This window comes from Camellia sinensis, chromosome 8, assembly GCF_055761805.1.
Source record: "Camellia sinensis isolate YWXY chromosome 8, ASM5576180v1, whole genome shotgun sequence".
Lineage (NCBI taxonomy): Eukaryota > Viridiplantae > Streptophyta > Magnoliopsida > Ericales > Theaceae > Camellia > Camellia sinensis.
In genome coordinates, this window is record NC_138968.1 from 168,969,961 (window position 1) to 168,994,506 (window position 24,546).

The window sequence follows — 24,546 nt, forward strand, 5'->3', positions numbered from 1 at the left end:
CCCTGCGAAATAGCTCGGTAGGCCAAGGACCTGCCCCCGATGTGGCTGCCACAAATGCCTTCGTGAACTTCAAACAAGAAGGCCTCCACACTGTTCGGGTGCACGCACTTGAGATACGGACCGGTGAAGGACTTTTTATACAACGCGCCTGATGGAGAGAGCCAAAACCGCTCTGACTTCACCCGGATTTTGTGTGCTTCTTTCTTATCCGCTGGAAGAGTCCGATCTCTGAGGAACAAGATCAAGGGGTCCATCCATGAAGGACCTAGCTCGGCGCAGAGTACATCCGTCTGCCCGGCGTTTTCAATGCTTGGCCGCGAAAGAAAGTCAATCAACAGGGGGTTTGGAGACGTGCTATCTACCATGGAAGCGAGGCCGGCGAGTTCATCAGCTCGGCTGTTTTCTTCCCGGCCAATCCGCTGGACTCTGATTGCCTCAAACTGCTTGATATGGTCCCTGACCAGAGCTTGGTACTTCGCCATCCTGTCGTCCTTCGCTTCATAAATCCCTGAAACTTGGTTAACCACAAGCTGGGAATCACTATATACCAGAAGCTCGGCAGCCTTCATTTGAATTGCGCTCTTGAGCCCGGCAAGAAGCGCCTCGTATTCAGCCTCGTTGTTAGACGCCGGGAAGCCAAGTGTGATAGAATGCTCAATGGTTAGGCCGTCCGGGGATATAAGAACGATACCAAGGCCGGCACCATGACGGTTGGACGCTCCATCAACAAAAAGCTTCCACATGTCCCCCACGAAAAGCTTCCAGCAGTCAGATGGGTCCTGCGAGTTGCGAAGGGCAATGGGATCACAACTGCTCGGCTGTACGGTGTCAAGTTTGGTGTTGACCGGTTCAAAGTCAGTGCCCCTTGGTGATTCGACACCGGACTCAACAAGTTGGTCCGTAATGCCCAAGTTCGTAGGCGAAACACCAGGTTGCGGTGTGAAGCCGGCCGCAGGTTCTGAGCTGCCTGGAACCATTCCTTCCCCCCTTGAGGATTCGGCACCGGACTCAGCAAGTTGGTTCAGAATGCCCAAGTCCGTAGGCGAATCGTCAAGTTCTGAGCTGTGTGGAACCATTCCTTCCCCCCTTGAGGATTCGGCACCGGACTCAGCAAGTTGGTTCAGAATGCCCAAGTCCGTAGGCGAATCACCAAGTTCTGAACGGTGAGGAACCATTCCTTCCCCCCTTGATGATGCGGTACCGGACAGAGTGGATGGGTTGGTGATACACAACTCTGTCATCGCAGCACCGGGAGGTATTACCGTGCAAACTGAGGGAACTTCGATGGCGCGCGCTAACTCTGCGGTGCGACCTTCGGCGGCTGGTTGTGCCTCGGTTGGCATTGTCTGCGTCTCATCATCTGCCTCGGCAATGTCGACCGGGCATACCGGATGAGTGCCAGGTGAGAACTCGGCAACAAAATCGGCCAAGGTTTGGGCTTTGATTGCGGTGCGCGGCTGGAACTTCACATCGAACTGTCCCAACTCGACCGCCCATTTTAAAATTCGGCCTGAAAAGTCTGCGCGCTCAAACAAGGCCTTGAGGGGGAACTCGGTCAGTACGACGATGGTATGGGCGTGAAAATAATGTGCCAATTTCCTCGAAGCCATCATCAGTGCCAACGCAAGCTTTTCCAGCGGCAAGTACCTCGTCTCAGCCGGCAGCAAGGTCTTACTTACGTAAAAAATTGGGAGGTGCTTGATTCCTTCAGCCCGGACTAACACCGCACTTATTGCGTGCTGGGAGACGGCAAGGTAAAGGTAGAGTTCCTCACCGGGCTCTGGTGTAACCAACAGCGGCGGAGAAGACAAATAATCTTTGAGCTCGGCCAAAGCTCGGTCACACTCGTCATCCCATGAGAACTTTGACTTCAATGCTTGAAAGAAAGGGCGGCAGCGATCTGATGACCGGCTTATAAATCGATTAAGCGCGGCGGCCATCCCGGCCAGATGCTGCACGTCCTTAGCCGATCTGGGTTGTTTCAATTCTTGCACGGCTCTGATCTGAGTAGGGTCTGCTTCGATGCCTCGGTTCGTGACTAAGAATCCCAAAAATTTTCCGGATCCCACGCCAAAGGCACACTTCGAGGCGTTCAAGCGCAGCTTGTGCTTCTTCAGAATGGCGAACATCTCGGCTAAGTCGGACAAATGGTGTGCCTCATGTCGGCTCTTTACCACCATATCATCGATGTAAGCCTCCATTATCCGTCCGAGCAAAGGAGCGAACATTTTGGTCACCATCCTCTGAAAGGTTGCCCCGGCGTTTTTCAAACCAAAGGGCATAACTCGATAGCAGAAGAGTCCCCTTGGAGTCGTGAAAGAGGTGATCTCTTGGTCAGGCCAATGCATGGCAATCTGGTGATAGCCACGGTACGCATCCAAGAAACTGAGCCGATTGTGTCCAGCCGTCAAATCCACTAGCTGGTCAATGCGCGGCAAAGGGAAGCTGTCTTTTGGACAAGCTCGGTTGACTGTCTTGTAGTCAACACAAACTCGCCACTTTCCATTCTTCTTAGGCACCACTACCGTGTTGGAAATCCATCGAGGGTAGTGCACTTCCTGTATTGCTCGTGCTTCAAGCAAGTTTTTTACCTCCTCTGCTACTACCTCGGCGTGATGCAGCGCCGACCTCCTTGCTCGCTGGATGACTGGCTTTGCGCCAGGGAAGACATTGAGGTGATGGCAGATAAAACTTGGGTCAAGGCCGGGCATGTCGTAGGGCGACCATGCAAAGACTTCGATATTTGCCATCAAAAACTCAATCATCTCGGTTCTCTCCATGGCCGAGAGACTTGAACCGAGCAAGAAGAATCTGTCCGGCTGCTCGGCGTCAATCCGCACCTCAACCAATTCTTCAACTGCCTTGTCTTCTGCTTTGGTGCCAACATCATCCAAGACACTCTGGTCCTCCGGTCCCTCGATCATTTGAACGAATCCTTTGGCAGCCCGGCTCCCGTTGACCGCCACGAAGCACTGCTTGGACATGACCTGATCACCCCAAATCTCCTCGATTGCCCCCATAGCCGAGGGGAATCTCATCACCTGGTGGTAAGTCGATGCTACGGCTTGCATGGCGTGAAGCCATCCTCTTCCTAGGATAAGGTTGTACGTTGAAGGCACTTGTAGCACCCAAAACTCCACCTGCTTGACCACGGATCCTGCTTTGACCGGCAAGATGATCTTTCCCAATGGCCACTCCGGCTGCGAGTTAAATCCAACCAGTGGCGAAGTGGCCGGAGCCAAGTCTGTCTCACGGAGTTTGAGCTGTTTGAACGCATCATAATACATGATCTCGACCGAGCTTCCCTGGTCGATCAAGATCCGTCTAACATCAAATTCTTTGACGCGTAGTGTTACTACAAGAGCATCGTTGTGCGGCGTCTGAATACGCTCTAAATCCCTTGAGGTGAAACTGATCACGTCTTTCTCCTCTGTCTTCCCCCTCTTGATGGCAGGTTGCACTGACAAAACTTCCCTCATATGCTCTGCCTTCTTGATCATGCCCCGGAGTTCACAAACGCGCTCCGGTTCAACGATACCGTGGATGACATTAATAACTCCTTGTGGTGGCGCATCTCGGTCATCCTGTCCCCTGGGATCGGCTGGAGCCTGATTTGGTTTCACGCCGCCATCAATGTAAAGGTCCAGATGCCCGGCCGCGACCAATTCCTCCAAATGTTGTCGCAAAGGCAAACAATCCTCAGTCCGGTGGCCCCTCTCACGGTGAAACGTACAACGATACCGCGGATTGTACCCCTTTTGTCCATCGCCCAACTTAGCAGGAAACCGGACATACTCCTCATCTCGGATTTCGCTAAGTATGCGATAGATTGGAATCTTGAAGACCGTGGTTATGCCAGTCCTTGCCTTCATTCTCCTGTTTGCGTCCTCAACGTCATCACGGGGGTAGTCATCCCGGTCATTCCGACGTCCTCTACCCCGGCTTTTACGATTTGAACCTCGGTCTGATTCCTCTGCTCGGTCATTTGAGCGGCCGGACTCTTGCCCAACTGCGTGCACTTTGCCTGCTGTCTTCTTGTCTGTTCCGACCGGAGTGGCCTTTACGGTGGAAGCCGACGCATCATCCTCTACTCGGATGTGCTCATTGATGCGCTGCATGAGCTGGCCCATGGAGGTCGGTTGGTGCATGGTAAGCGAGTCCCGCAGTCTATGTCCGACCGGGAGACCGCGCTTATATTGCGTGATAGCAAGGTTGACCGGGCAGTCTAAGATCTCGTTGAAGGTTTCCCAGTACCTTGAATTGTACGCCTTCAGTGTGTCGCACGGTTCCATCTTGACACTTAACAAGTGATCGACTTCCTTTGGTGTTTTTGTGTTGGTTTTGAAGCGCGTAACAAACGCTTCGGCCAACTGATGCCACCGTTGTATGCTCCCTTCCGGCAACCTCTCAAACCACTTTAAGCCCAGCTCACCTAAACTGGACGGGAAGATTAGGCACATAAGTCCGTCATTCCGCCTATGTCCGGCCATGACCTGACGGAAGTGGCTCACATGCATGTAAGGATCGGTTTTGCCATCGTAGAGCGTGAATTTAGGCTGGTGGAAGCCTGCCGGAAGCGGCGTTGTTTCTATTTCCAGGGAAAAAGGGGTGGCACTCAGCCTGGCCAGGTCTGTATCTTCAAATGCTGTCACTGTTTGGCGGGGTGGAGGCATTCCGACCTCCTCGCTGGCATGAACCCCATAGGAAAGCCGCTGGAAAGCTGGTATTCTCTGAGCTTCGCGCCGGCGAGCCCGCTCCCTTAATACTGCCCGTAAGTCCTCTGACTGAGCTGAATAAGAATACCTCGACGTCGTCGCCGGACGTGAGGGTTTGTAGGTGCTGTCTTGCGCGCTGGACTTTTCTGCACGCACGTCGGAATCACCAACCTGGTAACTTCTGGTGATAGATATGGACTGAGTATGTCGTTGGCTCTGTCCGCCTGAACGGCGGGATAGGGTGCGCTCACTGTGGTCATCCACTCCAGCTACACCTTTCCCTTTGACATGCCGTTTAAGATCCTCCATCTCCGCCGCCATCCGCCTGATGACAGCGTCTTGGTCCCTTAACTTGCTTTCCAATCGCCTGGCGTGTGAATCTCTCCGCCGGTGACCGTCTGGACTCCGTGAATGGCCATGACTCCTTCCGCGCTTATCCCGCGCGTCACCTGACTGTCCTCCAGTGGGCGTCCCCAAGTCAGCCATTGGATGGACGGCAGGTGGTCCCTCTCTCCTTCGGGTATACTCCGGGGTGGCTCCATCGATGGCGGACAACGGGAACTCGTCTTTGTTCGCCATGGAAGGCGATCAGATGAACCTGGAAGACAAGGTTTTGTCTATCTAGCTTCCCACAGACGGCGCCAATTGTACGGGGAGCAAATATTCCGGCGTGCCCGTATTCCTTTCTTCCGAGCTCCGTCGATGTCCGATCACCTGCGAGCAAATAACGGTGAGCTACCCGGCGGTGTGTGGCCGGAAACACCCTCCGACGGTCAAATTAGCACACACCTTAGAGGGAATAGAGAGAGGGGAGAGAGTGTTTGAGTGTAAGAAATCCTTACAGATGTGTTCGTGTCCTTTGTATGGGGGGCGCAGACATGCTTATATACCTTCTGAGCCCCATATCCACTCCCTGTCATCTCCTGACACGTGGTTCTGCTATCCCATCTGTCAGCATAAACCATGCCGTTCATCACCTGCTCTCAACTGCCTGTCAGCATAGCTGGAGCTCGGCAGCCGAGCTGCCCTACCTCGGTCATACCATGCTTCATACCTTAAGCGCCTAACCGGATAACCGAATGAAGGACCGGGCTAGGCGGCATCTCGGCAGAGCTTAGCCCGGGCTCCTCCTTTGGTCGGCCTTCTCGCCGGGCAATCAACTACCTCGGCTGACCGCGCCTTTCCGAGCGCCGGCCTCTCGATCTGTCTGGTCTCGACAATCCTCGGACCGAGCATCCTAGCCTGACCGGTCACTTCCTGGTCGAGCTGCTTCTGCACGGTCCGGGGCAGCACACAGACCAAACTCTGCCGGCCCAACTTCTGGTAGCCCATTTCCGAGTGCACAGTCGATCATCTCGGCCCAATGCTCTGCTGGGCCCTCAACTTGTTCGGTCTATACCTCGGCCCAACACCGGAGCATAAATCACCCTCTCAATACATAATATAAATTGTGAGCGAAAGCCCAGTGAATAATAACAAAGTAAAGGGGTTATATGAATGAGTCCATACAAATTCAGAATTCATAATTTAGTTTCGTATCAAAACCATAACTTGTCTAGATCATATACAGACAGAAATCATAAGCCTTGTTTAAGTTTACGTGATACATTCTTTAGCACTAGCAGAAACAGTTGACCCATAAGGGACGGCCATAAAGGCATACAGTTGACTCACGTGCACGGAGACGATACAGTTGGCTCATGAGACGTACAGTTGACCCATAAAGGGACGTAAGGATCCATAACAGTTGGCTCATGAGACGTACAGTTGACCCATAAAGGGACATAATAGAACAGATAACAATTATCATTTGAGGCTAAGAATGTCACGAATACATTTCAGAAACATTGGACAACCATTCATTCATTCAGAAAATATTACCTCGTCAAACAAATCATTTTACATTACTCAGAAAATACTTATAATTGAACATAACTTTACAAAGTTATTACTCACAGTGGGCCTTGAGACAGACAGACGGAGTAAGCTTGGTCAAACAGTACGTGGCATGTGACCTACACAACACATAACAGATGCACACTTGAAACACACATTTTAACTATACAAAACTTATTTCGTTGGCTCTTAGTATGTTTCTAACCTCTTATCCTCATTATGGGGTCTTAAACATGGCCTAGGGATGCCTAGGATAGAATGAGGATGCAAAAATGCCTTGGAAACATTTTCTCAAAATTTGCTGAAATAAGGTCCACGCTCGAGCGTGGCTTTCCCCGCTCGAGCGGACATGCAGACAATGAAGCTTCGCTCGAGCGTGGACTTCCCCGCTCGAGCGTACTGTAAACTATGAAAAAGTGCTGGATGCAAGAAATTCACGCTCGACGGGCGCTCTACCCCCGCTCGAGCGTGTGACACAGACTCTTGCTCGAACGTGGATTCCCCCGCTTGAGCGGACTGCAAAACACACAAACTTCTGGGTATACGCATTTCACGCTCAAGCGTGACTCTCGCCGCCCGAGCAGAAGTGCATGTACTCAGGCTTCACGCTCGAGCATGAAAGTCCCCGCTCGAGCGTGGGTCAATTTTCTGGAAAAATCCAGAATGACCTCCCAAGCTCAAATTCGACAATCAACCTTCCAAAACTCATCTTTTTCTGGGCCAAAACTTTGAAAAACCCTTCGTAACTCATAAAACATAAAACAACAAGTGTAAAGCTTCATTTCAAGAAATCATGGCCCAAGAGTAAATCAATCATGCACAATTCCAACATGAAACTTAACACTAACTCATGTACATGACTAGTATACAATTCCTTGAATTCAAATCTTCCAAAACATGACTAAACACAAATGTTAATCCCAAAAACATGATCAACCATGATATTATGACATGGAACATGAAGAATTTCTAAACAAAGCTTGGATTATGACATGCATGCAAGTATTCTTGAAAATCAAACTCCAAAATGCTATGGAACATGCATGCATGCATGAATTCATTCTTAATTCCCCTTTTTAAGTCCAAAACACATGCTAACCCACCTAACACCATTAATTCATGATCTCATCAACTAAATTTCCAGACTAGAGATTAACATTTTTACCTAGGGACCTCAATTCCTTATGCTAGTGATGATCTCCAAATTTTCCTAGCAAATCCTCCCCTTGTGAATTAAATCTTCAAGCCCTGCACCAATTCCCCTTCTCTCACTCTCTTAGCCATTTGTCTCTCCCTCTCAAAGTTCAAGAGTGATCAAAGAAATGAATAATAGAAGGTGAGTGGGGCTCAAATAGCCTACTAAGTGGTAATTGGTCAAAAGTAACCAAATAACATTATTTTAATCGAATTTAATCGCTCCGAATCGAATTTTAATTAGCCCTACCATAAAAGTCTATAAATTCTAATAAGCACATAAATCAAGTCAATTTCTAGTTCGAATGCCGATAAGGCTTTCAATTCGCTAACCGAAACTAAAACGTGAACATATATTTCTACACCGAATAGATAGAAACATAAAATCATGCAATCACACATGCAATTTAGTTCAAAATTCTTCCTAAATTATTGCTAGGCTTAACTAAGCACGAATTAACGTTAATCTGAGGTCGGGGTTATTACAGACAGGCAACTTTGAATGCATTGCCCCTCGACCCCGCCATGGCGCTATCCCCTCGACCCCCGCGAGCTAACCAGGCAGCTCGATCCCCGTCATAATCAGCGAAGTGAAAATCTTAAAAGAATTAACATCACAAACTTCTCTGCATGACACAATTCGAGTTGGATTCGCATCTAACAAACTCATAGCCTTACTGAAATAAAAGTGCGAAAACAAGTACTACTGAAAGGAGTTTTGTCAAACAGGATTGCCAAGAATAAAAACCTAACATGTATATATTTACATATCAATGATCGCATAATTCGAGGTCGATTCCATTGGTTTAAGTGACCATTCTAGACTTATTATCTATAACAAAACAAAACACAACAGTTTTTTGAATTTTGCCCCACAAGTCACGTTAATTAGTCAAGGTCAATTCAATTTAATGGTTTAAAAAGTTCTACAAACAAATTATCTTCAAATGGTTTTCATTGTCTTCTGCCTTACATTCTATGGTGAATGAGGCTTTTGCCCTTTTGCTTTTCCCTCCCAAAATGGTTCAAAATGGCTGAGATAGATGAAGCCATCATTACTCAAGTGTCGTTTGGTAACACTTACGTTTTCAGTTTTCTGTTTATATTTATAAAAAATTTAAAAACTCAAATAAAAACTTATTTGGTAAATTTTTGATTTATAAATCAGTGGTCTCAGATTATAAATTTGACCAAAAAATGTAAACTCAAAAAATGTGTTTCCATTTTGAGTTTTCAGTTTTTTTTTTTTTTTATACCACCTAACACTAGCCACCATCCGCCACCATTTTCTACCACCGTCTTCCGCCACCACCACCCCCCACCACCACCTGCCACCACCACTCACCACCCACCTGCCACCACTACCCACCACCTGCCACCACCACCCACCTGCCACCCACCACCTACCACCCACCTACCAACAGCTCGCCACCACCACCACCACCACTACCACCCACCACCCACCCGCCACCACCCGCCACTACCATCCACCACCCGCCACCACCACTCACCACCCACCTGCCACCACCATCCACCACCCGCCACCACCAGCCACCCACCACCACCAGCCATCCACCCGCCACCACCCACCACCCACTCGCTACTATCCACCACCCGCCACCGTCACCCATCCACCCGCCACTACCCACCACCACTCGTCATCCGCCATCCACCTGCCACCACCACCCACCACCGGCCACCACCACCACTACCACTACCACCACCACCCACTCGCTACCACCTACCACCCGCCACCGTCACCCACCCACCCACCACCACCACCGCCACCCGTCACCACCTGCCTTCCACCACCCACTTGCCAGCACCACCCGCCACCACCACTACCACTACCACCCACCACCGCCACCGTCACCTACCCACCCACCCCCACCACCGCCACCTACCAACACCCGCTATCTGCCACCCACCTGTGACCACCACCCGCCACCACCACCACCACCACCCACTCGCTACCACCCGCCACCGTCATCCACCCACCCACCACCACTACCCGCCAGCCACCTGCCACTACCACCCACCACCACCCGTCATCCGCCACCCACCTGCCACCACCACCCACCACCCGCCACCACCGCCACCACCACCACCCCCACCCACTCATTACCACCCACCACCCGCCACTGTCATCCACACACCCACCGCCACCACCTGCCTTCCACCACCCACTTGCCAGCACCACCCGCCACCACCACTACCACTACCACCCACTTGCTACCACCCACCATCGCCACTGTCACCTACCTACCCACCACCATCACTACCACCTACCACCACCCGCCATCCGCCACCCACCTGCGACCACCACCCGCCACCACCACCACCACCACCACCACCCACTCACTACCACTCGCCACCCGCCACCGTCATCCACCCACCCACCACCACTACCCGCCAGCCACCCGCCACCACCCACCACCACCCGTCATCCGCCACCCACCTGCCACCATCACCCACCACCTGCCGCTACCACCACCACCACCACCCCCACCCACTTTTTACCACCCACCACCCGCCACTGTCACCCACCCACCCACCGCCACCACCCGCTACCCACCACCCACCGTCACCACTTTCCATCACCGTCTTCCGCCGCCACTTGCCATTTCTCACTCTTTTTTATATTTTTAAAATTTTTTAAACATTTTGTCAATTACCAAATGCGTTTGTAGTTTATGTTTTTCTAAAAATAAACAAAAATCAGTTTATAAAATTTTTGTAAATATAAACTGAAAACGTAAACGTTACCAAACAGACCCTCAGTGATTGGGTCATGTACTGCATAACTACCAAATATTTTTCTTTAGTTGAAATTATTAGCTTTAAACCAGCTTCTTCTCTGATCACAAATGGCCATTGATTGGAATCACATAGGACTGACTGATCCTTCATTTGGCTTTTTGATTTTTTTAGCTATTTTGGCTTAAAAAAAGACAAAATAGGCTTTTTAGTTCACTAAGATAAAACATCACATCTAATCCATAATCATTTTATTTTTTCTCTCACAAAAGTCAAAAAAAGCCAAAAAAACATAGCCCAAACGAGACGTTTTAGCCCCACGCTAAAATAGCCAAAAAGACTAAAAGTCAAAAAATCAACTCACATTCCAAACCGAGTTCTGAAAGTAGAAGAAGAAACAATTGTAAACACGTTATGGTCTAGTTATTGTCCCCGTTTGGTATATCTGTTAAAACAAATTATAGATTACAGCTTGACAGATTATAAATTATGAATTTAATCAAAAGCTGTCATTTTGTTTGGTGTAGCTATTAGATTATAGATTTAAGTTGTTGAGTACTGTTTGTTAAATAAACTGTGAAGTAACTTTTTCAATTAACTTTTATTTTTTATTATTTACTACTTGTCTACATTTCTCATAAAAAATAATTATTATTATTATTTATAGTCCATTTGGGTCTTTTTCTATTTTTAAAAAATAAAAAATAAAAAAATTTAAGAGTATAACTATAAATTAACATGTCCACGGCAGAAACTGATAATCAGATGGAAGGGGTAATCATCTTCTCAGAATCAGTTTTTTTGAGTTAAAATAAGTTATTTGAATTAGAAACTGTTGGAAAAATGGTTTAATATAGGCATATTTTTTAGCTCAATTTGAGTGGGCCCCAAACATCTTTTGGGTTGGGTCCGAAGAGGTGACGTGTTCCTTGTTGTGTGGCAAGTCACACGGTGAAGACGGAACGTCAAAACCATTTATGAGTGAATGGGAAGTTGACGTCGTTTTCGGGTTTAACATTAATTTTTATTTAGATAAAATTCATTTGAATTTTTTCAATAAAAAAAATTATTGTGGGAATTTAATTTAATTCTAATTCTAATTTTGGGTTCCTAAGTGGTTTCCTAAAGTTTGTAATTGTGGGAATTTAATTTAATTCTAAATTCAAATTTTTGGGTTCCTAAGTGGTTTCCTAAAAATTTGTATTGTACCTCTTCCTTTATTTATTAAACTATTTAAATAGTTTAATATATATATTTATATATACTTATTCTAATAGTTTATTAAAGTTGCAACAGTTTCTTTATTTGTCCACTAACGGACATATAGCGATCCCGGGTTTACCCTTGTTGTACAGTGATCCGGACATGTGTCCGTGGATGTTGAAAGTTGTTTATTATCTAGTTTGCATCCTCTTTACTTTGTTTATTGAGTTATAGGATGTGTTGGGTAGGTTTGTTACAGGTTGGTTATGTTTGGGAGCCTAGTGTTGCTGCCTAGATTTTTAGACCTTCGCTCGAGCGAGTAGTTGGTCGCTCGAGCGAGAGTTGAGTTCGTGTCTGGTGGGTCGAACCAGAGTGGCTTCGCTCAAGCGAGCGATTGCGTCTGGTTCTGGACCTGAGAGTTGTATTTCTTGGCTCAAGCGAGCTGGTTTGTTCTTCGCTCGAGCGAGAGGTCTGTCGCTCGAGCGTGCTTCTGGTTGCAGACCTGAGGGTTTGTGTTGTTGGCTCGAGCGAGCATTCTTTCGCTCGAGCGCACTTTTGAGTTTTTGGCTCGAGCGAGAGTTTTCTGTGTCTGGTCGCTCGAGCGACAAAGGCTTCGCTCGAGCGAGCGTATTTTATATCAGCGGACAGTAGCGATTTTGAACATCACTTTTTCACTTTCTTTTTCTTCTAAACCCTAGATCCGAGACCCTCTCTCTCTAAACTTACACTCTCTCTATGAATTGATCTCCCTAGAGTGTGAATCTAGCCTAGGGCCTTTGTTAAAAAGATAGAGGGCGTTGAGAGCTTTGTTTTAATCTGAAAAAGTTGGGATTTGGAACACGTTGATCTTCGAGTCTTCATCTCCTTTTTGGCTTAAACTTCGAGGTAGGGATATCCTACTCCTCTCTATGAATTTTGTCTTTGAATTTTGGTATTTTGAGATGTTGGGGTTGGTTTGCTAATTTTGTGAAAGTTTGGGACTTTTGTGTAATTTTACAAAAGTTGGGGTTTTATTCATAATAAACCTAGATGCATGTTTGGAATAGAGAAATGGAATAAATGTTAAGTCATTGATGAAAATGGGACCTAAGGGTTGAAATGTTAATTATGGGAATTGACCTAATTACATTGTTTAATTAATTAGGATAATTAATTGTAAGGAATGAGGAAATAAAATGTTGATTGAATATCCATTGTGCATTTATTTTCTGTATAGAAATAACTGCTTTGGGCTATCGGTGGAGGATAGTCGTGATTGTTGTAGACAATGCATGATGATTAGGCAAACGAAAACTAATCAATGGAATGTGTCATGGAATTTGACGGTTGATAGAATACATTAATTATATGTATTGAGTAATTGTATATAGAACCAATGTGTTTGTATACGTTATGTGTAGAGGAGGAGATGGGGGATGTACTCCGCGGTTTAGGGGAAGATAGGGGATGTACCTCTAAACCGGATAGTGTTGGGAGAAGATAGGGGATGAACTCCGTAGATACAGCTCATATGCTTGTCTAGTTAAGTGAAGATAGAGCTCATATGCTTATCTGTGGATATTGTGCTTATACATATCTGTTGTAGAATGTGGATATAGCTTATATGCTTATCTGTGGATATTGTTGTTATACATATCTGTTGAGAATGTGGGTAGTGCTTATATGCCTATCCGTTGAAAAAGGGAAAATGAAAGGAAACTTGGACTCATAAGTCGTATGACATATATATGTGATTTATGTGATTGTATCTGTATTGGCCATCTATCAATTGCTAATATTTTAGTCATTGTTCATGGTTGGTTTAGTGTATTTCTACTGGACTGTGGCTCACCCTATATGGGAATATCATTTTCAGGTACAGGTAGCATGCCACCTCCAAGGACATAACTTGGGAGGCTAGAGGCGGACATACTATTGTCGTTTTCTTTTTTGATGTATTATATGAATTTCAAGCCAAGGGCTTTATGTGTAAACGAGTTAGAACTCTTTTGTTGTAACCAAGTGTTAACTTGGAAAGCTGTAAGCCTGTAAGGCATTTTGCTTTTGTTGTTAACATGCAATACATATGTAATGGAATTCTGATAAATGGAAGAATGTAGAACTTTTACATATCAATGCATGTCTTATTTGTTGGGTTTAATGTTATTATTTTGAGGGCGTTACAACTAATCATTATTTGAATATTGAGGTTCATATTCAACGGTGGGAATTTGTTTGAATTTCAAATTATATTTGTTTGAAATATGTTGCACCTGTTCGGCTTGAGCTTTTTTCTGTTCCAGGTGTGTTTCACACCGGTTCGGCCCTATTTATATTCAACCTGTCCAACAGTTTTGATCCCGGGAAAAATTCAGTCTGTTTATGGTCCTTTTGCTGTCCAAAAATACTGCATTTGTTTTTATTCTTCATTTATAATTTTAGGAAAAATATTCAGAGAGTTAGAACACAGGTTTGGTTCGCCGAACAAGTTGTTTGGAGTACTACTACAATTTGTGAAGATCATTGTATCCTGGGAGATAGACGCCACTCAACCGTAAGTACCATAGCGGGGCGAATCTGTCTTAAGGACAGAGTGTCACACACTCGACTTGGTCTTGTAATTTTTATTTGGTTCGACAAAATAAATCCGGTATGTTATTTATTTATTTTGTTTGATTTTTTTTCTAGTTATTTTATTTACACAGAAGATTGTTCCAACAGAAACTGTTTAAAATAAGTTTAACCAAACAATCCAAAATAGTTTTTCTAAAGTTAGAAACTATAAGTTGATTCAAAAAAGCCTAAACAAACACCTCCATTATTTGGTTATGAATGGTATGTTCTAATGTTGTTATATTATTTTAATTATAATTTAAAATATTTTTATTTTTTTTAGTTAGGACTAAAGTAATTAAATTATAATATTTATAATAATTAATCTTTCAAATATTATAACTTGTATATGATATATATTATTTTAAAAATATGTCTCATACCATGACTCTAGAAAAAAAAAAATTAGGAGTCATCTGATGCTTGGCTTTTTATTTTTAAATATTCATTATTATTAAATCATATAAGAAAAAACTTGACTTTTTAAATAATAATAAAAAATTCGAAACATTATTTAGCAATTGTAAAAATAGAAAAACAACAAATTTGAGATAAATGATTATTTTTGCCAATGAACATGACAACTGACCTAACTTCTGTCAGGTTGTAATCAAATAGAGACAGATGAGGTTCTTCCTTTTGGTGCAAGTCCCACCCATTCATCAGAGATTGCGTTGCGTCCTCGTCGAATCATAATTTCACACATCCTAATCAAAGTTGCAAAGGTACAACCACCTAGTTTCTATGATATATGGCTATTTTGGAAAGTTGACTTTTAACTATTTTTTTTAGTTTGTAGTAAAAGTCAAAAGTTAATTTTTTTGTCCTTTTTTTCATTTGGAGAGTTGGTTTTTTGCTAACAGTGAAATTAAAATTTTACCCTCATAGGTCAAAATGTGTTACATAGTTGAAGTTGTAAATATTTTAAATAAATAGGGATAGTTTGATCATTTTATTATGATTTGACATCATAAACAAACATTAATCAAAAAAAAGTCAAAAGCCACTTTTTACCAACTTCTCAAATAAGTTGTCTAAAAAAATCAAAAGCTTGGTTAAAAGCCAAAAAGTCACTTTTTACCATTTTTCCAAAATAAGCTATAGTGGGATGTTTTAAGAAGAAGGTTAAAAATTATTTTTTGATTTTTTTATGAGAGAGAGAGAGAGAAGTGGGTTAAAAATTAACTTTTAACTCACTTCTCAAATAGGCCAGTGTTTTGAAAAGTTGATAAAAAATTAATTTTTTAATTTTTTTAATTTATTTTATTTTTTTATAAATAAAAAATATAAGATATAATATGATTCAAAACTTTTTATTTACTTTCCAAAACACCCTATATGTAAGCCCTTTTTCATAATAGAGACAGCAATTTTAAAAGAAATTTAAAATAACATTTGTATACAAAATGACATGACATTTTATATTTATTTATAATAAAAAAAACTTATCATCACTTTTATAATTTTATAAATATTACTATCACATCATTTTTTTTTATTTTTTTTTTTTAAATTTTCAATTAGACAAAGAAAAACTCTAAATATATCCAAAAATATGGTTGGATATCCCAAATTTGATATTTTTAACACCATTATACCCTCAAGTCAAATACCATAAAAGACAATCTTGAAATTCATTTCTCTGAACCCTCTCTATGCTAACTATCGGCCACCATCTTCTCCTCTTCTTGTGGCTACCACCACCTCCGGCAACAACCACAACTCATTTCCCACGACACTCTAGCCCCTCTCCATGTCCAGTCGCCACCACCCCACCGCCCCTTCCCACCCTCCCATTTCTGTTTATGACTCTCTTTCTCTCTTGCGAATGGAGCTGGTGGTGGTTAGAGTAGGGTTTAGTAGGTTAGGGTTTGAGAGCAAGTAAAGGGAACGAGACAGCATGGATGGAACAAATAGGGAAGGAAATGTGACAGACACTATGTAACAGATGGGATGGAAGGGGGCTAGGTGGCTGTGGAGATATTTGAGAATAGACTACCATAAACAAAACTCAACCCAAGATGAGAAGGGTAGCTTCTACAATACACACCTCCATTTTTTAGGTGTACTATTATATATTATTTTGGAATGTTAGTAAAAAGTTAATTTTTTTTTTTTGAGGTTTTAGTCTATTTTATTTTTTTATGAGTAAAAAATATGAAAGATAATACGACTCAAAATGAGTAAAAAATTAAAAGTTGACTTTTTATTTACTTACCAAAACACCCCTATATGTAATTTATGTAATTTTGTAATTTTAATACCATAATTAAGTTACTTTCAAACATAATTAAAGAAATCTCAATGTATTATAATGAAACATCATTTACGACATGATAAAAGATTTCTTCCATCATAATTAAAATAACAAACATAATAGATTGAAACTAAATTATAATAAGAGTGGTGCTACATATATTAATTGGTATATCAATTAGTATACTAACATATGTTATAATATTGTCACTTCAAAACAATAAACTCAAGCATTATACAAACTATAAAAATCTAAAATCTCTAAAATTATGACAGATCATCCGTTAATACACTAATTGATATATCAATTAATACATAAATATAATTCAACAATACTAAGTAGCTCAAAATTTTATGGCTCAAATGGCTCAAATCACTCAAAACGACGTCGTTTTGACAAATTTTGAGTGTAAAACGACGTCGTTTTGACAGATTTGAGCCATTTGAGCCACAAAATTTTGAGCTACCAAACATTTTCCTATATAATTTTACAACAATGATTCATACCACTCAAAAAAGACCACAAATAGTACTAATGTATTGGGAATGCCAAAAACAAAAAACAAGACACATCATTAATAGTGCTATTAGAGCACCACTTTTAATGCTTTCAACCATTTTTCATAATTTTATTCTTATAACAAACACTATAATAAATGTCATAATCAGATATCACAAAAAAAAAAAAAAAAAAAAAAAAGGTGCCTGATCATAGAGTATTTTTGAGATGTGTTATAGAATTTCTCATATGGGAGAGCCATATAATAAAATTGTGTGTGACAGAGACATGAGCTGAGATGAGACGAGAGAGCCATAATAATAGAGTGAGTGAGAGAGAGAGAGAGATATCCATGCACTTAAGAAAGCGTGGACGGCATTGATGGCCATTGAATGCTTCACCACCCACCTCACCTAAATTTCATTAATAAGTAGCTCATCAATCTCCCTCACCTCTCTCACTGTGGTATTTTACCGTAAGTGTCCATTCCACACACACACACACACACACACACACACACGAGAAAGAAAAAAAGAGGACTAGAAGAATGATGGCGGACAAGAGAGATAAAGGTGGTGCAGCTGTAGTCTCTGTAGGTGCAGGAATGTCTCCGATGGAGATGATGCAGTCACCAAGGGACGACGGAGATGAGGCCATTGCAGGCGGGGCCACCATGCGCACGGCAGAGACATTGCTGCGTCTACTGCCAATGGGACTGTGCATTGTGGCTCTTGTGGTGATGCTCAAGGACTCTCAGATTAATGACTTTGGTTCTCTCTCATACTCCAATCTTGGAGCTTTCAGGTAATATTATTATTATTATCATTACCCACCATCTCTCTCTTTCTCTTGACCAGTTGTTCTACCAACACAGAATCACTCACTGAATCAGACATAATTTTCTTACATAAACGTGGACTCATTAGTTAGTGTTTGATAAATCTCACTCTATGAGAGAGCTGAGAGTTGAGAGTGTTGTTTCTTCTAAACTATTTCATTTTCTATAGTCATAGAATTTAGAGAACGATTTGGAAATCAAGTTTATCAAAATAATTAATCAAAAGACCTTTATCACCCAAAGATTTAATACCCAAATGAACAAAATTTATCAAACTTAATATTATGCAAACTATAATTTTTTCTTAATTATGTGGCACTTCTTGTAATTAATCAAAGCTTCAATATTAAGGCCAAGTTTGGCATCCTTAAAATAATCTATCTTTTTATCTTTTTTCCATCACATCACCTCTCTACTTTTCTGCACATCTTTTCGTAAAAAAATAAAAAATACACTTATTTAGCTCATCCCAAACAACCCCTAACTTTTTATTGGTTTTTTTATTTTATTTTTTATTTTTATTTTGGGGGGGGGACTATTTTCAAATTCGTTCTTCTTTTTTTTTTTAGTGTTTTCTAGTCTGGTAAGACTTACAAACTTTTTTACAAAAAAACAAAGAACAAACAAAAATATTGCTAAAAAATATATACCTACACAAATTCATTTAATACAATATCATTTTGTTTTCATTTAGATTTTCACAATTCTACACAAATTCATCTTTCAAAAGTTGTTTTTTTTCCTTTTTTTTCCCCTTTTTTTTTTGTATTTAGTGATTTTTTTTTTTGTGTATTTTTTTTTTTTAAAGACATTATGAACTAGAGATTTAAAAAAAATGTTAAATAAACAAAAAAAAAAATTTGTTGGGGGGGGGGGACTATTTTCAAATTCGTTCTTTTTTTTTTTTAGTGTTTTCTAGTCTGGTAAGACTTACTAACTTTTTTACAAAAAAACAAAGAACAAACAAAAATATTGGTAAAAGGTATATACCTAAACAAATTCATTTAGTAGAATATCATTTTATTTTCATTTAGATTTTCACAATTCTACACAAATTCATCTTTCAAAAGTTGTTTCTTTTTTTTCTTTTTTTTTTTTTTGAACACTTGATCTACTGATCAGGCCTTCAAAGTAACAACAACTTAGATGATTTTCTCTTGCTTGTCAAGTTAAATTTATTAGAGAGTCATGTTGAGGGGGCTGATTGATTTTCCCACACTGATGTTCGATCAGGTACCTGGTTCATGCCAACGGCATTTGCGCCGGCTACTCGCTTCTTTCAGCAGTTGTTGCAGCCGTTCCTCGTCCCTCAACCATGTCTCGAGCCTGGACTTTCTTCCTCCTCGACCAGGTTAGCCTCAATCTTCACTCTCTCATGCCTGAAAAATAAAATTTTGATTAATTAATTAATTAAATTTAAAAGGATTAATGTCAGAAACATATAAAGCAGCACATATATGTGACACAATGCTGTAAAGTCTCAATCATCACACTGTATGGGCCCACAATCGCATCGTCATGTTATTTTCATTAGATTTAATTATACGAGATTATCTCTTCAGAGATTATCAAAATTTTAAAATACATATAATCGTATTGTCATGTTGTTTTCGTTAGACTTGATTTTACGAAATTATCTCTTCAGAGATTATCAAAATTTTAAAATTATATATTTTATTGCACGTTTGGAAATATCCCTCTTTCTACTGGATTAGGAAGAGATTAATAAAATGGTGAATTACACTAACAGTGCTTATATTTTGGGACTCTGTTCTTGACTTTTTAATTGTGGTATATTTGCCACTGAATTTTGAATCTTGTTCCAAATAAAAAAAATAAAGATATCATTGTTTAATTTCAAGGATAAAATTGTCAATTTGATAAAATATAAACTAATTTGACAAAAATAAATGTCAAAAAAATATTTTTAAATTTTTAAAAATTATTTCTACGAACCAAAGAAAAAATTATGTAAAATTGATAAATCTTTTAGACATTTATTTTTTATTTTTACCAAATTAATTTTTATTATGTGTTTAAATGATGATGTAATAGATGGTTGTTAGGATTTTAATGTGTAATTTATATATTTAATATATGAATTATTTTTAGTTTTGGATTTTTTGATTTAATGAATTGGTTTAATAATGATATTAAAGTAGTTGTCATATTTAACTTTTAGAAAAAATAAAAACTAATTTGATGAAAATAAAAATAATCACTCATTTCATAATCATCATCCAAACACATAATACAAATTAATTTGGTAAAAAAATAAATAAATAAATTTATCAATCTTACATAGTTTATCTTTAGTAGGTGGAAATAATTTTTAAAGTTCAAAAATATTTTTTTGACATTTATTTTTGTAAAATTAGTTTATATTTTATCAAATTGACAATTTTGCCCCGTGAAATTAAGCAACGATATCTTCCATTGTCCTTATTTGGAACAAGATTCAAAATTCAGGGTCAGATGTGTTACAATTTAAAAGTTAGAAACCAAAATGACACAAGTTTTAAACTATAGAGACCATTGATGTAATTCGCCCTTAATAAATCATATCATCATACATCATATTACATGATATAATGATCATAGTTTGAAAATATTTTAATCTTTTAACGCTTAATTTGGAGTGCGGACCCCTTAATTACATCAGAATCTTAATTCAGAAGCCCACTTCTGTATTCAAATGTGAGATTTAAAATTAACCCAAATACATAGTCCAATCCTATCAGTGCTCTGAGCTCAGTTTTGTGACTGTTTGTGTATAGTTCAACTGAATTAAAAAGAACATAGCGAATCATGTTTTGTATTATACCCTGTACGTGTAGGTCCTAACATACATAATACTAGCTGCTGGGGCTGTATCAGTCGAGGTGGTGTACTTGGCATACAAGGGAGACGAAGCCATCACTTGGAGCAAAGCGTGCATTTCATTCGGAGGGTTTTGTCAAAAGGCCACTGCATCCTTAGCCATCACATTTGTGGTTGTACTCTGCTATGCAACGCTCTCGCTCATCTCCTCCTACAGGCTCTTCAGCAAATATGATGCACCACCGCTTAGCCACCACAGCAAGGGTTTAGAGATCGCTTCCTTCCATGGCTGATCTCTCACCAGCTTCCTTTAGCCCAAACTCTTTTATGTTTTTACCAGTTATGTACACGTAATAACATCTCCAAGTATAGGATATAATGCATGCTTTGCTGACATAAAATGAATGCACTTGCATTTGAGCCCTCTTTGTAGCATGAAGCATGCTCTTTGTTCTCTCTTTTAACTTGCATATCTTACTCGGTCATATTTGATACACATACTGAAAACATTTTTAGGGAAAAAAATAAAAAAATATTTTTTACCCGAACAATCAGGGCGAAAGAGAATGCCAAAGCCTATCCACCATTCGAGTAACCATCCGAGACTGCAAATGGTTTGTTACATCAAAATGAGAGGGGCATTACAACACTAACTAAACTGACCTTACCATTGCATCAAGAGGCACACTTAACAATCCGAGACTGCAAATGGAAAATGAGAGGAACATTACAACAACGCCTAAATTGAACTTACTATTGCATCAAGAGGCACACTAACAACAAAGGATCTGAAATGGCCATACAAACTAGAGAATATCGTTTGGATAATTATTCAGTACTTACGAAATGTCATTATCCACATAATAGGCAATAGAGAAAAAAGAATGACAACGCCTAAATTGACCTTACCATTGCATCAAGAGGCACACTAACAACAAAGGACCTGAAAATGCCATACAAACTAGGGAATATCGTTTGGATAATTAATTAGTACTTACGAAATATCATTATCCACATAATAGGCAGTAGAGAGAAAAGAATGACCAACTTAATGTGTTTTGCGATCCCTCTCGACATTGTATTTCAAAACTACCAAATTGTTTTCCACTCCAAGCCATGAATTCCATGGGCCAAACCAGCTAGTCACACATTAAGTTCGCAATTGGCTCTGTTTGATAGAGTTTTTGAAGTTTAATTCTACCCCTACCCCTAGTTTAAGTGTGTTGTTTGGTTACAACTTTAAAAAATTAATTCCATACCCACTTTTCAAAACACTGTTCAAAATATCCACTATTCAATATCATATGTCACATTACTCAATTCAAACTCTTTTTAAAACTTATGATCAAACAAATTTTCCAAACTCAAATCATAATTCCAAAACTCACAAATTCAAAATACAATTCTATTCTCAAATCATAATTCTAAAACTCTACCAAACACAACAAAAATCTTTCCCAAGGATTTAGTGAAAATCAAGCTCACAAGCAAACACAACAAAGTGAACAACATCTTTACTGATCGTCTCTCTCATTGTTCACAAGACAATACCAACGACACAATCACATAAGCAAAACCATTGCAATCATATGACTTGGTCCAACATCCACGGGGTACGACCAGTTACATCCATTCCCATTACCAAACAATATAGACGAAATATAAAATCACTATTGTTTTTTGTTTCTTCGAATCAACTTAGGGGAACCTTCCTCACATCTTCAGCGTGCTTCATACTGAACAACTGCAACAAACATAGCAGACTAATGATCAATAGCACCACTCAAGGAAAATCATGCAAGCAAGAACTATTATGAAGCCCACTAAAACAATAATCACACATGCCAGGCATTTTCATTTTCAAGACGCTTGTGTGGGGGGTGGGGGGCATACAACTATAAGCCCAGGACAAATGTCCAAAAAAATTTGGAGACATCGCAGAGATGTGCATAGAATTAGGGAAGGTATTGTAGGACAACGACAAAACAAGATGGTAATCTCACCCGGCTGTTTCAGGCTTACTTAAGATCGATATGCAAAGACAAAAGGACATTCTGAACAGTACTAAAGCATGAATTGTATTCCAAATTTATTTTGGCTAAACTACGTAGACTGCAGTAAAACCTTGTCATTGCAACCTAATGAAGCTTGATTGATTGACAAATCAAAATAACAAAAACGAGTGATAAAACCATATCGATCTTGTTTTCACCAGTAGCGTCCAGTGATTGAAAGAGAATCATGAAGCACATGGTGAGGCCAAAACACAAACTGACATTCACATGGCAACAACTTTACAAAAGTAATTTTTTCATTGTCAAAAACATATTATGTATAGCACCACATGAAGAACACCAATCCAAAGAACAAGGAAGCCAATAGTGCAAGAAACTAAACTAGCCACTAATGCAAATAATGAGACAGTTGAGCACAATGCACAATCAGTTTGTCGAAGAACAGTGATGTAACTATAACATACTAAAAATAAACAAAGAGGACATTGAGATAAGGCTTACTTCTACGGGTTCGCTTCTTGTACAAGATGCGATAACCACACTCTCGGCACTGAATCACATCACCGGGCTTGAGCGTATTTTCCTGCCCACAATCTATATTATAAATGAATACCCCTTTAAACATTTATATTCAAATGCCAAAATCCACAAACAGTTTATACAGATACATACAGAATCCAACTTCATACACCCAACTAACTGATAGGTACGGTCAAGACAGAACAAATATTTTACTTTTTTGGGGTAAATTACACCGATCTCTTAAATTAAAATTACAACTAATACCGTAATTTTAGCATAATTATATTGTGCTCCCTTAAATTAAAATTTTCATAAACTACACTTGAGTCATCCGTTAATCAAATAACAGATAAAAAAGATTATATCATCATTTCTAGACAAATACTTAGTCATTTGCAATCTGTACATATTTAAATAATAAAAAAAAACAAGGATAATATAGCAATTTCATCACCTCCATTAACAGCATTAAAGCTATCATTATTGCAGGGGAAACCAATATAAATTCGTCAAAAGTCTGGAGCTGACAATAATTTCTTCATCGGCAAGGTCAATATAATTAACCCTTTTTGTTACAGGTTTCTCTATGCATAGCTCTATACTTTGTTCTATATATATGTGTATAAGTACACTTTGCAAATTCCTAATGATGTGACCACACACAGAGAGAGAGAGAGAGAGAGAGAGAGAGAGGGTGTGTAAAAACGAGTACCTCCGCAGATATAGCTCACAGGTTCTGGTTGAGGATCCATGAATGATAGAATTTCGGGGTCTGTGAGGACAACAAAAAACAGAAACAAGTTAGGGTTTTTCATTGCACATACATTCTAGAAACAACAAATCAGTAAGTATCAAGCAACAAAAATTCAAAAGAAATTTATGAAAAAGAGATTTGGAAGAGTAACAAAGGTTAGCGTCTTCATGCATATATGAAGAGCCGATGAGAGTAGTAGACCTTTTTGGTAATACAGGGACTGAAAAGCACGTTAGGGTTTCAAAGAAACTGAGTCATTTGGGGTTTTATAGAGGACTGGCTTCACTCATGTGCTGATCACGTGACCATAAGGAAATCATTTATTCAGTCGATCAGTAAAACTCTCCTGCCAAAAAACTCAGTTTATTAATAAGTAGTTGGGTGACATGTGCTAAAATAGCACATCATCTTATTTAAATTATAATTATTTTATTTAGATTATATTATTTTTTATTTGACACATATTATCTTTTTACTATAACATT

At 40.3% G+C, this 24,546-nt stretch overlaps 1 protein-coding gene and 1 non-coding gene across 2 annotated transcripts; one reads left to right on the forward strand and one right to left on the reverse strand.

Annotated features, from left to right (window-relative positions):
- The first annotated feature begins 17,361 nt into the window (after window positions 1-17,361).
- Window positions 17,362-21,209, forward strand: LOC114298743 (CASP-like protein 2A1). Its single transcript, XM_028243353.2, has 3 exons — window positions 17,362-17,916; window positions 19,184-19,301; window positions 20,788-21,209. The coding sequence occupies exons 1-3, from the start codon at window positions 17,660-17,662 to the stop codon at window positions 21,061-21,063; spliced, it is 651 nt and encodes a 216-aa protein (XP_028099154.1). The 5' UTR covers window positions 17,362-17,659; the 3' UTR covers window positions 21,064-21,209.
- A 1,248-nt stretch (window positions 21,210-22,457) lies between these two features.
- On the reverse strand, window positions 22,458-24,338 carry LOC114298744 (uncharacterized). The gene is made up of 4 exons (XR_014338671.1): window positions 24,263-24,338; window positions 24,020-24,079; window positions 23,287-23,368; window positions 22,458-22,514 (listed from the first exon to the last, which is right to left on the reverse strand). It is a non-coding gene; the product is annotated as an uncharacterized LOC114298744 (transcript).
- Between the last annotated feature and the right edge of the window lie 208 nt (window positions 24,339-24,546).

Coding starts and splice junctions, on each gene's coding strand:
- LOC114298743 (XM_028243353.2), top strand. CDS start 17,660: ATGATGGCGGACAAGAGAGATAAAGGTGGTGCAGCTGTAGTCTCTGTA. Junction 17,917..19,183: donor TCCAATCTTGGAGCTTTCAG/GTAATATTATTA, acceptor ATGTTCGATCAG/GTACCTGGTTCATGCCAACG. Junction 19,302..20,787: donor CTTTCTTCCTCCTCGACCAG/GTTAGCCTCAAT, acceptor CTGTACGTGTAG/GTCCTAACATACATAATACT.